Genomic DNA, 14,599 nt, shown 5'->3' with positions numbered 1-14,599 from the left:
TAAAGACTGTGAGAGGAGGGGTATGTGGGTGGCTCAGTCAGTTAAGCTTCTTACTCTCAGTTTCAGCTTGGGTCATGATCTGGGGTCATGACCAAATATCACATCAAGCTCCATGCAGAGTCTGCTTGGGATTCTTACCCTCTCCCTCTCTCTCCCCTTCTGCTCCTCCCCCCCACTCACATGCACACTCATTCTCTCTCTCTCTCTCTCTCTCCCTAAAATAAATAATACCAATCTTTTTTTTAAAAGACAGTGAAAAGAGAACCCACAAAATGGGGGAAAGTTCATTGATTTGAATTTACTGAATACTGAAGGGCCCAGTCTTCACTATATATAAAGAACCCCACAACTCAACAACAAAATGATAACCCAACTTAAAAATGGGCAAAGGACTGAAATAGACATTTCTCCAAAGATACACAAGAGGCCAACAGGCATATGAAAATATGCTCAACATCATTGGTCACTAAGGAAATGCAAATCAATACCAGGAGATGTCACTTCATAGCCACCAGGATGGCCATAATAAAAAAGAAAAAAGAAAAGAAGTGTGGGCAACTGCAGAAAAACCAGAACCCTCCTACATTGCTATTGTACTGCTGGAAATATAAGATGGCATGGCCATTGTGGGAAACAATTTAGAGGTTCCTCAATAAGATATACACATAACCACCCAACAATTTCACTCCTTGGGTAAATACCCAAAAGAACTAGAAACAGACATTCAACCAATAACTTGTTCATAGAAGGCCTATTCTATTCACAACAGCCAAATAGTAGTAGCAATTCGAATATGTATCAAGAGATGAAGGGATAAACAAAATGTGATATATCCATACAGTGGCATACTATTTGGCTATAAAAAAGAATGAGGCACTGATACATGCTACAACATGGATGAACTTTGAAAACATCATGCTAAGGGAAAGATGCCAGACACAAAAGGCCATATATGGTATGATTCCATTTATATGAGATATCTAGAAAAGGTAAATCCATGGAGACAGAAGGCAGATGAGTAGCTGGGGAAGAAGAGGGAATGGGGAATGACTGCTTAATGGAAAGGGGTTTCCTAAGGGATAAAAAAAATCGGGAACTAAATACCGGTGATGGTTGCACAACACTGTTAATACCTAACGCCACTGACCTGTATACATTTAAAATGGTTAAAGTGAGGGGGTACCTGGCTGGCTCAGCTGATAAAGTATGTGACTCTTGATCTCAGGGTCGTGAGTTCAAGCCCCACATTGGGAATAGAGCCTACTTAAAAATAAAGAAGTAAAACAAAATAAAAGTAAATAAATTTTTTTTAATAAAATGGTTAAAATGGTAAATAAAGAAAAAGAACAAGAGTGCTCCTCTCCCATCTTGCTACAAGGGACAATGCACCACTTGGCCTGGATCCTGGGGTGTACTTCACCATCATGGGACAAGAGGAGCCAGGCTTAGGAAAACTACCACAACCCAGGCACCTTCACCTTCAGATGGAGAAAAGCAGAGACAGCCAAAAGCAGGTGGCAGGTGACCCAAAGCATCACACTACTCAGACTGAGGTGGCAGGGAGAGCCGGCCCAGAGCAGCACAGGCACAGCACTGGACCTGAGACCAATCTCGGGCAGGACTCACATTCCCTCCAGGAGCCAAGCACACAGTTAATGGCACTTCAAACCTGAAGACCGGGAAAAATATTCCAGGCCTGATAAATCAAAACAAGACAGGGGGGAGACGGGGTGGGCTGAAGATATATTATAAAGCACATGCATAAATCTAAATGAATTTATTACAGAAACCAGAAGATCATTTTAGCAAATATGTGCTTCTTGTTTTAAGATTACAGGAAGACACTGACTCTATTAAAAAATTAGTTTTTTCAAGGACAGGGAGCACCAAAATGAGAACAGGATGAAATTAAAGCACAACAAGCTACAATACAGGACATGATTAGAAAAGGAAGCAAAAATAATCACACCCCAGCAAAATTAAAATCCATATATAAGGGGCTAAAGGGGAAAACATACACTGCAGGAAATGTCATTGGTCATGTACAAGCCAAAACGTGAGACCTCAGAAAAGCTGCAGGATACAATGCAGAGAAGACTGGGAAGAGCTCACCAACAGAGTGATGAAGGGACAGATTAACCCACAAACAATAAGAACCACAGAAAAGGAACACAAAATAAATGGAGATGCAAAACTCAGAGGTACAAACCCAAAAAAAGGAAAAGCAAAGCCCCACCAGGTTGATGTGCTAAACTCACTGGGCACTGCCTGTCCCAGACACCTCAGCCCCAGCCCACCATGACCTACAACCCCACTTCTGGAATCTAGCCCAAAGATGAAACGACAGATCAAGGCACAGCAAGCAAACGCTCACGGGCCAAAGAGCCACCGTGAAGGGGCTCCCCTAGGAAAAAGTGGACAGTTTAAGCATCAAAAGAAATGACTACCACTGACTGTAAAACACTGAATAAAAAGAATGAATCCACAGTGACAGAGTGAGACAGCGAGGGAGAACAGAAAGAGAACGTTTGCCTCCATTGGAGAGGATTCTTCTACCAAATCCTTACTTTGAAAATTGGTAATTAAACAGGAAGAAACCAGCAATTACCCTGCCTTTTTTTTTTTTTTTTGAAGAAATTGTAGCTCTTCCCCAGTTGAAGTGGGAAAAATTTACAGAATACCAACAGACAAACGTGGAAAAGATGACAGAAAGGGGGCACTCTCCATTTTGCAAACCCGTAATTGGTTCAGGAAACTCTTAGGCATGAATGCTGAAAACTGTTAAAGATAAGTATATTTGTTTGATGCCCAAGAACCACCTCACAGGTTCCCTCCTGACAAAGAGGGAAATCCACACTTCCAATGGAAATATCTAGCATCTCCACATAAAGCAAATGATGACACAGCAGAGGGGACAGCCTGACAGGACACTGAACATCCCAGATCAAAGAAATTTGCCCAAAAAATCAACCTGCATAGAAACAAGTCTTCAAAACTCTCACTTCCAGTTTACAGCAAATAAAAGGATCAAAGAAACCACAAGGAAACAATAAAAAAAAAAAAAAAATCCAGACACAGATTTTTAAGACCACTGCCCTTGTCTCTCCAATTCATCCATGTCACAGTGGGGAGGAGAAGGAGAAAGTGCCTATGGGGAGAATTTGAGGCTCAGAGATTGAAGAAGTACAACAAAATATAATGCAACAATTTTGATTGGTCATGATCCCCCAAGGGGATTTTGGTTCAACTGGGGGAATCTAAAAATCATGTGCTTATTAGATATTAGAAAATTACAATTAATTTTTAGGTATAATAACGGTGTATAGGAAAACATCCTTATTTTTAGAATTCCTTATCTTTAGAGTTTAGGTGATGACATACTTTAAAATGTCATTTTTATGAGTTGCATGCTGAGCTATCTAAGTGTAAACTACTGTGATACCTATAAGTTACTTTCAAAAGATTTAGCAGATTCCTTATATTCAACACATATAGATAAGGCATTTTTGGCAATACATTAACAATTATTGATTCTTGGTAGTAAGTATAATAGGCATACACTGTACTATTATTCTTTTTAAATTTTTCATAGTTAAAAATTGAAAAAGAGCCTTCCTTGCAAAGGTATTCTTCACAGAATATACGATTACAAGGGGTAAGAATAAAGAGATTTTAACAACACAGAGAAATGCTTGTAACATTAAAGTGAATATTTACATATACTTTCATTCCAATTCTGTTAAACATACCCAGAAAAATACTCTGTAAGGAAATACAAAAGTAACAGTAATGATAGTGCAGGGGGACCTCTGGGTGCTGAAATCAGGAACTTACCTTCTTCCCCTCCCCTCCCTTCCCTCTTCTTCCTTCCGAGCTTCTCCCACTTCCTTCTCTGACTGGTCCTAAAGCCAGTGGCTGAGCTGAGCGGACCCTCCCTCCCACGGTCCCACTGCTCCCTCTCTCAGGCTCGGGGAACCACTCCCACTGCTGCCACATGACTATCAAGGGACAAGGTAGGACCCAGTAGGAAGAGTAGGAAGAGGTGCCATCTGGAATCTACGAGGCTTGAGTGGCTTCATGGCACCCTGGCAAGCCACCTAACTGCCCACCCCTCACCTGTGAAATTAGGATAGTTGAGAATAAGAGGAGCCAGGGAACCACTGCAGCAGGGCCCAGTGAGAGTAAAATCCCAGAGCTGGTCCTCAGGTAGAGCTCCTTATCTCAGAGAAGAGCTCCATTAAGCAGTCAACGGAACCACAGTCCTCCTCTTCCCCAACACCCACACCAAACCATCACTAAGTTCTACCAATGCCAAATCCAACTAACTCTATTACCACCACCACAGCCTTGACCCAGGCTACCAGCTCCCACTGAGAGCCACAACAGAGCCAGAGTGATCCTTTCAACATAGATCAGATTACATCTCACTCCTTCCTAGAACCTTAAAGCAGGGATGGCTGGCTGGCTCAGTCAGTAGAACATGCAACTCTTGATCTTGGGGTCATGAGTTCGAGACCCATATTGGGTATAGGGATTACTAAAAGAACAAAATAATAAAACAAAATCTTCAAGCAACAGCACCTCACTCCTACAGAGCCCCTAACACAGCCTCCTACCCAGCTCCCCAGCCTCATGTCCCTATCAAGGTCGCCTTAAGTCTTCAACTCTATCCACATCAGCTTTCTTTTAGCCCTTTGACTTCTCCAAGCTCCCTCTGGCCACAGATCCTTTGTATATCTCTTTGACCAGCTACATCCTCCTCATTCTTTTTTAATCCTTTAAAAAAAAAAAATCCTTTTCATTATAAAACAGCATACATATTAAGTCCACAGAACAAATACTCATAATTATCACAAATTGAGAACCCAACACCTACAGCAAGAAACAGAACACAACCAGCACTCTGGAAGCGTCTTCTCTAATGCACTATCCAATCACTACCCATATTTTCCCATTATCCAGACCTCTGGTAATCATTTATTTGCATGCAAGCTTAAAGACACAAGCACGCAAGACTAAATACCTTATGTCCTATCCATTCCATCCTGGATATAAATGGAATCATATACAACATTCTTTCATGTCTGTTTTTTTGCCCAGACTACATTAATGCTACGAATAATCCTAAAGTCAGCAGGTAGCAGCAGTTCATTTTCATTGATGCATAATATTCTCTTGTAAGACCATACCATAATTTACTTATCCATTCTACTGCTGACTGATGTTTGTGTCTTTCCACTCTTGAGCTATTATAAAAAACACACTAGTAATACTCTTGTTCTCTTGGGGTACATTAGCTCACATAAGCTATTAGATACATACACCTAGAAGTAGAATTGCTGAAACATAGGGTATACATTTGTTCAACTTTAACAGACACTGCCAAAATGTCTCCTAATGTGGTGTTACCAAATAATATTCCCACCAACAGCAGCCAAGCTTTCCCTTGCTCCACATCCTTCCTAACACCCAGAAAGACACATTAAATGAAGAGGTGCACAGGGCAGGGTATGGGGAGTGAGGAGAAGCAGAGCTTCCATGCCCACTCTGGGCATGCAAACCACACACATTCTCTCTCTCTCTCTCTCTCACACACACACACACACTCACACTTCTGTGCTCATCAACCCAGAAACTCCTTGAATCTCCTTGTTAAAGAGGTTTTATAACTCAATCTTCAAACCCCCTCTGCTCCAAGAAGTTGGGGGTAAGGCTGAAAGTTCACACTTTTCATCACTTGTGTGGTCTTTCTGGTGACCAGCTCCCATCCTGAAGCTATCTAGGAGCCACATCACAAGTAACCCCATTAGCATAAATTCAGATGTAGCCAAAAGGGGCTCATTATGAATAATAAAAGACAATCTTATCATTCATGGTCCAAGTGAACATGAATTTTAGAGGAACACTATTCCAACTATTCCTGACCTCAAGGTAAAAAGCAGCCAGCCCCAGATGCCAGCTCACTTCCACAGACCTTCATCCTCCCCAGTCCCAGCCCCGTAATACTACATTTTCTCAACAGTTGCCTCATATTAACAGATGTGCTTGGCAGAAGACTAGTCAGTTAACTCGGCCCACCATTACCAGGAGCAGAAGTCACTTTATCCTACTCATCTCCCCCTAATGCCCCCCTCCCAGGATCAGATCAAAATTACCTGTACATCCTCTCAAAGCACCCTGGCTATCACCAGCCTAATGCTCATCCCTGTCACAATGCCACACTAACTATGCAATTGCCTTACTAATGTCTGTCTTATCTTCAGACTGTTAGCTCCAGAGGTATTTACGATTGTGGTTCAGTAAGGTACCCCAAGTGCCTAGTACACCTAATATTTGCTGAGTCAAAATGAATCTGTGGGGGAAAAAAAATGAATCTGTGAAATAAGAAATAATGACTAGCCCATGGTATTCCCACTCATATTCAATAAATTTACTTTTTAAAATGATTTTCATTGCTAATTGTTTGCCACATTCATTTTTATTTGCTCTCCTGGCTGCTAGAGATGATGAATCAGCCAGCTTAAGCTGGGGGAGGAGGGGTTCAGGGAGAATGATTAAAAAGACAGAAATAATCATAAAAGAAACCATTTACTGAAGGCTGATGATATGTCAGGCCCTATGCTAAGCATACATAGATTGTCCCATTTACTTCTATGACTTAACATCATCATTTCTATTTTAGGGATCTGACTACTCCTATTTCCTTTCTATTTTGCAGATATGGAAACCGAGGATCAAGAACACATTTATTGTCACTGCCACCAACCCAGGAACAGGTATTTTCCCTGTTTCAGATGAGGAACCCAAGTCTTGAGAGGTCTAGGATACTGTCTATGATATCTCAGGTCTCATAAGTGGGAGAAAAGGGTGTGAATCAACTTCATTTAACACCAGAGTTCAGGCTATTAAATATACACAAGAGCTTTAAAACTTTTCATATGACTACACAGCCGTTAGGATGGCTATAATTGAGAAGAAATAATCGCGGGCGTGGAGACACTGGAACCCTCACACACTGCTGGGGGAATGTAAAATGGTGCAGTCACTCTGGAAAAGAGTATGGCAGTTTAAAAAAAAAAAAACTACTCCCAGATAGACATCCACGAGAAATGACCCACATGTCCAACAGAAACATGTATGTGAATGTTCATAGCAGCCTCATCCAGAACAACCAAAAAGTGGAAATAATCCAAATGCTCACACTGCAACACGGATGAACTTTGAACACTTAACGCTAATGAAAGAAGCCAGACACAAAAGGCATGTACTGCATGATTCTATATATGTGAAACGTCCAGAATCAACAAATCCTCAAGACAGAAAGTAGATGAGCAGTTGTCTAAGGCTGAGAGAATTGAGAAGGAATGAGGAACGGATGCTAATGGTTATGGGGTTTCTTTGGGGGTGATGAAAACATTCTAAAATTGACTATGGTAATTGTTGCACAATTGTGCATATATTACAAACCACTAAACTACACACTTTAAAGGAGTTAACTGCGTGGTGTGTGAACTACATCTTTATAAAGCTATTTTTTTAAGTCTTTTACAACGTAAACATTTTTTTTTTTAAAGATTTTTTTATTTATTTATTTGTCATAGAGAGAGAAGCGAGAGCAAGCACAGGCAGACAGAGTGGCAGGCAGAGGCAGAGGGAGAAGCAGGCTCCCTGCCAAGCAAGGAGCCCGATGTGGGACTCGATCCCAGGACGCCGGGATCATGACCTGAGCTGAAGGCAGCCGCTTAACCAACTGAGCCACCCAGGAGTCCCACAACGTAAACATTTTGTCTAATGTCTGCTAGTCTTCATTTCACAATGGGAAAAATGCTTTGTTTAAATTTGAAATCAGGGGAGCACCTGGGTGGCTCAGTGGGTTAGGCCTCTGCCTTCAGCTCAGGTCATGAGCTCAGGGTCCTGGGATTGCTTCCCCCGTCTCTGCCTGTCTCTCTGCCTACTTGTGATATCTCTCTCTGTCAAATAAATAAATACGTTTTATAAATAAATAAAAATTGAAATCAGGAATATGAGCACTTTTGTGCACAAAGCAAAAAATGTAACTTCTTTAAATAGAGGAAACTCTATCTTAACTGATAATGCATCACAGAATCACACTGTTCTTTATTCAAATTTCAGAATACTTTATAATATGCTAATTAATCTACCGGTGTATTAGCCCCATCTTCTTTTTCCACTCTAACTAGGAGGTCCTACAGAGTCACTATTGCACTTTACAGTTAGGAAACACAAATGAAATAATGTGTTTGTTGGGCACAGTTGGAACTTTGGAAAATATCAGACAAGCGTGAAATGCTAAACTACTACAAATGACCATGTTAAATCTCCACTCATCAAGTTTTCATAATGCTAAAGACTTGGGGAAAAGTTTTTTTTTCTTTTTAGATTTTTTTTTTTTAATTTATTTATTTGACAGACAGAGATCACAAGTAGGCAGAGAGGCAGGCAGAGAGAATAAGAGGAAGAAGCAGGCTCCCTGCTAAGCAGAGAGCCCAATTCGGGGTTGGATCCCAGGACCCTGGGGTCATGAACCCAGCTGGAGGCAGAAGCTTTAAACTTCTGAGCCACCCAGACATCCCTTGGGGAGAAGTTTTATAAAAAAACCCATAAACTAAAGATTTCTTTGGGGTTTGGGAAAGCATCTCTTGACACCTATGTCATAAGGACTTGTTCCTCAAAGTCTGGTCCATGGGCCAGCAGCAGCAGCAGCATCTCCTGAGAGCTGATTAAAATGCAGACTCTTGGGCCCCATCCTGGACCTACTCAACCAGAATCTGCATTTTTAACACGATCCCCAGGGGATACGCCTGAACATTAAAATCTGAGAAGCACTGTCATAAAATCCTTCCCTTCCTTTTTCCATTAAGACAGCTCTTAGCTTGTACTGGACTGGTATTTCAAAAACTTGTCCTCAGTTCCATTCTCTGATCCTTTGCTCTACTCCAAATTGCAGAGGGGTTGACCCCTAACAGGCCGGGTTTCCCAAGCAAGAGGGGGTTGGGGTAAGACTCCAGCAGGAGCTGTGCCCTCTGAAGGCACCAGGGCCCACCAGACAACCCTGGGCAGTTCAGTCTCTTGGCAGGTGGGAGTTGCTCCTGGGGTCGGAAATGCCCCCTCCTCCCTCTGTCCTCCAAACTCAGGGGTGACAGTGGTTTCCTACTTGTTGCCTCATCTCTGGATTGCTTCACTGGCCACTATCTACATTCTCGGTTCTCAATCACTTGTACAACCACTCCCCTACATTAAATTCCCTCTGTTGTAAAGATTTTTTTTCTTTATTTGAGAGGGAGAAGAGAAGGAGAGAGAGCATGTGGGAGCACAAGCAGCAGTAGGGGGGAGGGGAACAGGAGGGGCGGGGAGCAGAAAGGAGAAGGAGAAGCAGACTCCCCACTGAGCAGGGAGCCCCAACTCAGAGACACAGACTCACTTGATCCCAGGACCCTGAGATCATGACCTGAGTCTAAGTCAGACATTTAATCAACTGAGCCACCCAGGTGCCCCACATTCCCTGTTTTAAATACTTCAAGTGGTTTCAGCTTTCCTGTTTAGTCCCCAAATGATCCCCGTACCATTTTGGATATTTCTCTTATGCACCACATATACCAGAGCAATTTTCTGAATGGCTTATCTGCTTTAAAAAATTGGGGGGAGCTACTGCACACAGAAAACCTCACATTTCCCACATTCAGACAATCTCTAACAACATGAAAAAAAAATTAGCCTTAAGCTATTTGTACAGCAGATGTGACTGTATTCAGCAACTCAAATCCTCAGGGTGTATTTTTAACACGCTACCCATCACTCCTCCTCAACCAGAACAGCTGGTAGGTACAGCAGCTATTGTTTGTTTGTTTTTTTTCAGGGTGGGGGGGGACACCTCCTAAAGAACAGAATTCTGGACAACACTGGAATCTCTGAGAGATCTAATCTTAATCACTTGTAAATCCCATGATCTACCCCACACTTACAAGAATCCAGGACCAAACAACAGGGGAGAGCAACTCTTAGTATCATTTATGGCTATGTGGAGATCTTCCTACAAGCACATCTGACTGGTCACTCCCATGCTCTGAATAACCATCAGCAGCTCCCTCTTGCCCAAGGCCAAAAACCCAATTCCACAGCCTGCCCTTTAAAAATCCAGCCCAATCTACCTTTCCAGCCTCTTCCTTCCTCTCAACCTGACCCACTCACCTTCAGATCATTCCCAGGTGTGCCTAAACCTTTAGATACAGTATGTGTCAATATGCATCAACTATGTGGAAATGCTTCCTTCCCCAATTAGCTTGGCAAACTTTTTCCCTCAAGAACTGCTTTAAAGGCGACTCACCCCCCCGCCACATGCCACAGTAGGTGTCCTCTGAGCTTCCACAGGACTTACTAGGTCATACTGTCACATTCATAGATGTCCATCTCCTATAGACTAAGATCCAGACTCCTACTGTCCATCTTAGGATCCTGACCATGGTTCAAATCCAGATCCACCTTTCCTACCTGTGACACCCTGGGCAAGTCACTTCACATCTCCACCTCGATTTCCAAACCCCTGAGATGGGGATGATAGGTAACACCCAGCTCTATGGGTTCTCACTAGTACTAAATGAGTTATAGCACATGTAGAATGCTGTAAAGTTAACCCAAGAAAAGTGCCTGGCACATTGCCTGGTAAGCGCTGAAGAACTACTCTCATTATAATTATTACTATTACCGTTATGACTGGAAAAAAGGAGGTGTCCAATACCTATTTGCAGAATAACTGGAACACTTCCCAATAAACGCGTCTGTAACACGTTCAGACCCAAGATTACCCCCATCGCAAGTATCAGAGGCTGACTGAGGGTAAAGCAAGAAATGGCTCCCACAGTGAAAGTGTCAGCTAAACCCAACTGGCCCCGGAGGAGAAGCGCACTGCAGCAGAATGAGAGAGTCTGTGCCAGCTGGATCGGCCGGGGCTGCCCACAGAGCCAGCATGCCCTCTGCCACCTGTCCAGCCACCTGCCCCAGGCAGCCGTGTTCTAACAGCAAGGGCTCACCTGTAGCCAAAACCATAACCAGTTTGCAACGGGAACCGCAAAGGGAAAACAAAGGGCGCAACTTTCCTCCCGCAGAAAGGAAATGCGTCTTTCTGCAGCGAATATTTAGCGTCTGGAAGTTCTCCGCCGAGTTAGGTGCCCAGCGGGTGCGCAGCCAGGGAAAGCCCCCTCTCCCCGCTTTCCCCAGAGGGAGGGAGAGCCGGTCAGAGAACGCGCATCCCTGGTCTTAAGGGCACGAAAACACATGCGAGTCAAGGAAGAGCCCCCACACGCCGAGTCCGGTTGGATTTCCCAGGGGACCACAGGTGAGTCTGCGGGGCACCCAGCGGGAAATGACCGGGTCAGTCCTCAGAAAAGAGCAGAACCCGGGGTTAGGGGAGCGTGCGCTCGCGGGGCGCGGCCAGCAGCCCCCATTTTTGGTGCGCTCGCCCCCAGCCTCTAGGCCTCCGCTTCCTCCCGGTCCTTGCAGCTCGGGGCTTCCTCGCGGCCCACCCGCGGCGGGCGCCCCTGGTCCCGGCGCCCCGCCCCACCCGCTCGGCCCCGCGCGGAGCCGGAGCCCACCTGCTCCCCCGGCCCGGGGTCCCCGCCGCCGCCCCGCCCGGACGACGCGCTCAGCCCCGGCGCGGGGCGGGGCGCCTGGCCCGTTACCCCAGGAGGTGCGCTCCGCCCGGACGGCGGCGCCCGGTGGGACTCCGGGCCGGGCAGGGCCGGGCCTGGGCGGCTCTCGGGCCGGGCCGCGGGCCTCACCGGGCTGCAGCGGTGTGAGGGGCGCGCGCCCGGGCCGCCGCCGCGGGCTCACCTTCTGGCGGATCTGGCCCGACGTGGACACCTTGCGGATGAGCTTCTGCGGGGAGCCGGGCTCTGCCTCGGGCTCGCTGTCGGACGACTCCTCAGGCGGCGGCGGCGGAGGTGGTTGCGGCGGACCCGGCGGAGGGGCGCCCGCCGCCGCCGCCATGCTGCCGGGCCAGCGCGCGCACAGCGGGCGGGGGCGGGGGCGGGGGCGGGGTCTGGAGGGCGGGGCCTGTTCGGGCGGGGGCGGGTCTAGGGCCTGGGCGGGCCCACACACCGCCTCGCCGCGCCCCCTGCCGGCCGCGCGCGCAGCCGCAGACGGAGCCGCGCTCGGGCCCGTCTGCCGCTACCGCCCCCCTACTCCATGTCTCCTGGCCCCCGGTCTTAACGTCTGTTGTTTTCCGTCTAGGACACAATTTGTGTGGTGTTTTGTCTCTGTGTTCACTTTTCTTTTAATCTTTAGTCTTCCCGTTCAAGAATATAAGTGATCTCCAGGAGACGCGGACCGTCCTGTCTTGCCCTGCATCGTGTCGCCAGCGTCTAAAGCAGTGTCTGGCATTTAGTACTTAGTTGCACCATAAACAATGGGGAGCGGATGGATGCATGCAGGAATGAGGAAAGAAAGAAGAAAGTCCTGGCGTCTGGGATGCCCGAACGGGATACCCAACTCCATCTGGGAAGGCTTCCGGGAGAAATGATGCCTGAGAGAAGCAAGGAGCTAGCAGGAGTTAGCCCTGACAGGAGAGTGGTGTTCTAGGAGGAAGAACCAGGCTGGGCAAAGTCCCGGAGGCGAGAAAGAACAAGTGTCCAGGAGAAAACGGAAGTCGCACATAGCCTGAAGGGAGCAAAATAGCAAGAAGGGATGAGCACGGGGGCCGGCCTGTCAGATAGGGCTTTGTAAACCTGATAAAGGGGTTAGTCCTGAGTATTAACAGGAAGCCCTTGGCAGGGCTGGGTCACAAAGCTGGGGCCTGTGATCCAGCCTTTGAAGTAATCAGGGCAGGTGGCTGCCCTGGATCATTAGGAGGGGCCACAGAGATAGAGAAGTGGACTCAGAAAGGGAGTGATCTGTAGGTGGAGGCAGGAGGCATAGGTGAGTGGGGTGAGGCCCCCTGGGCTAGCCAGGAAGTGCCAGATGATGATAGCCGGGTAGGTGGAGCCTTCCTGGGAGGGCACAGAAGAGTACACTTGTTTTCGCTGCTACACAGGTAAGAGGGGCAAATCCTTAGGGGGCTACATGACCGTCCCCTTGCTGTCCCAGAGGGCTGCTGCTGGAGACTCAGTGGCCCCTGGCCTGCCCGCCCATCAACATGCCCTGACCCCCACTACTCAGAGTGACACTTTCCAAAGGCAAAACAAGTGAACCCATCTAGCATGGGGACATGACCAGGGAAATGTACTCACATCCAGGGTAGGGCCTATCAGGGCCTAATGCAGGAACACACTGGGACAGGCCCAGAGCCCCCATGCATTGCCCAGTGCTATAGCCACTAGCCACATGTGGCTACTTCAGTTTCAATTCCAGTTAATTCAAATTAAAAGTTCAGTTCCTCAGTCACACTAGCCGCATTTCAAATACAGAATAGCCAGCCATGTGTGACTTAGCAGCTACCACACGGGACAGCACCAGTATAGAACATTTCCATCATCATATGGAGGTAGTTATGGCTCTCATAAGCTGACCATGGGGCAGACACACCAGACAAACTGACCAGTGATCCTTTTTTTTTCTTTTAAAGATTTTATTTATTTGACAGAGAGAGATCACAGAGAGATTTTATTTATTTGACAGAGAGAGAGAGAGGAGGGAGCAGGCTCCCTGCCTAGTAGAGAGCCCAATGCAGAACTCGATCCCAGGACTCTGAGATCATGACCTGAGCTGAAGGCAGAGGCTTAACCCACTGAGCCACCCAGGCAGCCCCTGACCAGTGATTCTAATCCTCACACAAGCCCCACAGAGCAAGTTCGCTAGGCCTTGAGGTTCAGATAGATACCTCTTCCAAGGAGTGGAAAAGAGATAGAGTTTGGACCTGGGCCTTGAGACTCCAAAGTTCTTGATGCTTCTAGGCTAGCCTTCCCAGGAAGCTCGACCTGAAGGAGCTAGTAGGAAGCAAGAGGAGAGAAGGGACTGTTACAGGCTGAACTGTGCTCCTATCCGCCCCAACAGTCACACGTTGAAGTCCTAACTATCCTTCAGATGTTATTCTTAACATCGGAACCTGACTGTGTTTGGAGATGGGGCCTTTAAAGAAGGCATCAAGTTAAAATGAGGCCATTAGAATGGGCCATAATCCAGGATGACTGGTATCCTACTGGCCACAGACAGGCTCAGTAGGATGACCATGTGAAGAGACACAGAGATGGCATCTACGAGCCAAGGAAAGAGGCTTGTCAACTCTGAAGAAGAAACGGACTCTGCCAATCTTGATTTCAGACTTCTGGCCTGTAGACATGTGAGAAAAATTTCTGCTGAAACCCCCAGTCTGTGGTCCTTTGTGATGACAGCCAAAGCAACTAATATGGGCACTGAGGAGAGCCTGTCCTGCATCCCCATGGAGGTTAGTCATTTAGCATCAATGAATTATAAAGAGTGTGACACGTCAGTGGAGGGGAACTAAGAGTTCATTCTTTTTAAGGGTGTCTGGAGTCTCTCCAGAGGAGAAGTGACCCCAGCAGAGTTTGGAGATTTGAGCAGAAAGGTGAGGGGACAGAGGGAATTTTCCAAGAAAACACAAGGTGAAAGACTCCCAGGCAAGTTAGCT

The 14,599-nt window shown here is 46.4% G+C and overlaps 1 protein-coding gene and 1 long non-coding RNA gene across 4 annotated transcripts in view; one reads left to right on the top strand and one right to left on the bottom strand.

Annotated features, from left to right (window-relative positions):
* The window catches only part of DGKD (diacylglycerol kinase delta), a 113,848-nt gene extending 101,825 nt beyond the window's left edge, over nucleotides 1-12,023 (bottom strand). For all 3 annotated transcript variants that reach the window (XM_045078923.1, XM_045078925.1, XM_045078924.1), the window contains exon 1: nucleotides 11,848-12,023. In XM_045078923.1, the coding sequence (XP_044934858.1) occupies nucleotides 11,848-12,003 (156 nt within the window). In that variant the 5' untranslated portion in view covers nucleotides 12,004-12,023. The remainder of the gene's footprint in view (nucleotides 1-11,847) is intronic.
* LOC123391666 lies at nucleotides 10,875-13,224 on the top strand. The gene is made up of 2 exons (XR_006606381.1): nucleotides 10,875-11,353; nucleotides 12,301-13,224. It is a non-coding gene; the product is annotated as an uncharacterized LOC123391666 (long non-coding RNA).
* Nucleotides 13,225-14,599: the final 1,375 nt, after the last annotated feature.

The sequence above is a fragment of the Mustela putorius genome, unplaced genomic scaffold, assembly GCF_011764305.1.
Source record: "Mustela putorius furo isolate JIRA1106 unplaced genomic scaffold, ASM1176430v1.1 tig00000275_pilon_pilon_pilon, whole genome shotgun sequence".
Classification (NCBI taxonomy): domain Eukaryota; kingdom Metazoa; phylum Chordata; class Mammalia; order Carnivora; family Mustelidae; genus Mustela; species Mustela putorius.
Note: the sequence above shows the minus strand (reverse complement) of the source record. Positions and strands in the feature narration are given on the sequence as shown.